At 49.9% G+C, this 1,688-nt stretch overlaps 1 protein-coding gene across 1 annotated transcript in view; it reads right to left on the bottom strand.

The window, feature by feature from the left end:
• Nucleotides 1-454: 454 nt before the first annotated feature.
• Nucleotides 455-1,688, bottom strand: part of LOC101654047 (sentrin-specific protease 3-like) — a 1,897-nt gene continuing 663 nt past the window's right edge. The window contains 1 exon segment of the mRNA XM_045289654.1: nt 455-1,688. This exon segment is cut by the window's right edge and continues 663 nt beyond it. Within this exon segment, the coding sequence (XP_045145589.1) occupies nt 602-1,688 (1,087 nt within the window). The 3' untranslated portion in view covers nt 455-601.

The following is a 1,688-nucleotide window of genomic DNA, read 5'->3' as shown; positions in this document are numbered from 1 at the left end:
GGAAGCATTTAAGAACTAGAGGAAAGTTGTATGTTTCATCGTTGCTACACTGCACTCTGACTGGCTGGTCTCCTCCCGTGACCCTTCTGTAAGGGGATGTCCAGTTGCCTACACATGGGCTTTGGATCCCCTATACTCCCCCTCATTCTGAATGACATGATTTTTTGTTCTTTGATGCCTGATACCTGATCCCTTCTACACCTCGTGGTCACACAGGCTGGTGTGCTTCCATGTGGGATTTGTTGCTTCTCAGCTAGATGGCCATTTGTTCATCTTCAAGCCTTTAAGACCCCAGACGCTATAGCTTTTGATAGCTGGGCACCATCAGCTTTCTTTACTACATTTGCTTATGCACCCATTTGTCTTCCATGATCGTATCGCCCTCTTACTTTTTAAAACAGTTTTATCAGCACTTCATCCACATGTCATATAATTCTTTTTTTTTTTTTAGGGGAAATACAGGAATTTAAACACTTAAATATGAAAAAACAAAAGAACTGGGTGGGGAAAGGAAGAAAGAAATTGGGAGTTTCTTGGTGAGGAACAGTTTTTCCATGTTCCCTTGCCCCTGAAAGGGCTCGGGGTCTGGGGTTAACCAGGCTCACACAGTGAGTTTGCAGTGACACAGCTCCTTGTAGATCTGCCGACGGAGTTTGGGCATGTCCTGCTGGGTGAAGCTGAACGGCTGAGACAGGGCCAGGTGCTTGCAGTACTGCAGCACGAAGGCGCCACAGTCACTGTCATTGTTCTGCCTGGCCACATTCATTTTGAAGTAACCTTTCCAGCCCTGGTGGAAATCCAGTCGGTCTTTCTTCAAAGCCTCTGCCTGTAGATACTTGGCAATATGCTTAGGACAACGGAGGTTTAGAGTGCGCCGTGAGTCAAAATAGGTGATGGTGCATTGCCTCACGTCCACAGAGATGAGAGACCAATGCACCTCCAGGTGGATGGGGATTAGCAGCAGCTCCTTATTGAAGATGTCCACATTTTTGGTCCACCTTTTCACCCCATCATAACCGTTGGTACGGAGTTTATCATAGAAGAAACTGTTGAAGAAATGCACCCTTTCTGGGACCGTGTCCATGACCAGGTCTCCATACATGTTCATCACCTGGTCATTGAGCCAGTTCTGCCCATACAAGGTCCCTAAGTCGTCCATGGTCAGCACATGTCGCTTATAGGTCACTCGGAAGCCCCTCACCATGGCATTGCCTGGCATCCTCTGGTAGGATTGGATCAGCTGCAGCACTAGGCCCTTCCTGGAAGGTGTAGAAAACTCTTGCTGGAAAATGTCCTCTAACTTCTCCACTACCTCATCAGTGCTGAGGGGGATGAGGCTGCCGTAAGTTTGGAGGAATTCATCTAGGATGCTCTGCACACAGGTCACGTGCTCCTCCCTCAGTGGGCTGTGCTGGCCAGGTTTCTCTCCAGGGCACTCTGCCTCTTCCACAGTGCCCAAATCTGAGCCCTGAAAAAGCTCCTCGGCCACATGGTCCTGGGCCACATTGCTGATGAGGATGCTGGCATCAGGGGGTGCCAAACTGTGCTCCCCTTCTGGACCAGGTGGGCCACCAAAGCCATTGGGCAGAGTATACGAGAGGAGGCCTGAGTCAGGCTCCAGAGGAGACTTTGGAGTCCATCTGAGCCCATCTTCTTCCATGTGGGGCCCAGAGGGCACAGGTGGAGAC

Source organism: Echinops telfairi, unplaced genomic scaffold (assembly GCF_000313985.2).
Source record: "Echinops telfairi isolate 266 unplaced genomic scaffold, ASM31398v2 ScPeMD7_29;HRSCAF=101, whole genome shotgun sequence".
In the NCBI taxonomy this organism is placed as follows: domain Eukaryota; kingdom Metazoa; phylum Chordata; class Mammalia; order Afrosoricida; family Tenrecidae; genus Echinops; species Echinops telfairi.
Note: the sequence above shows the minus strand (reverse complement) of the source record. Positions and strands in the feature narration are given on the sequence as shown.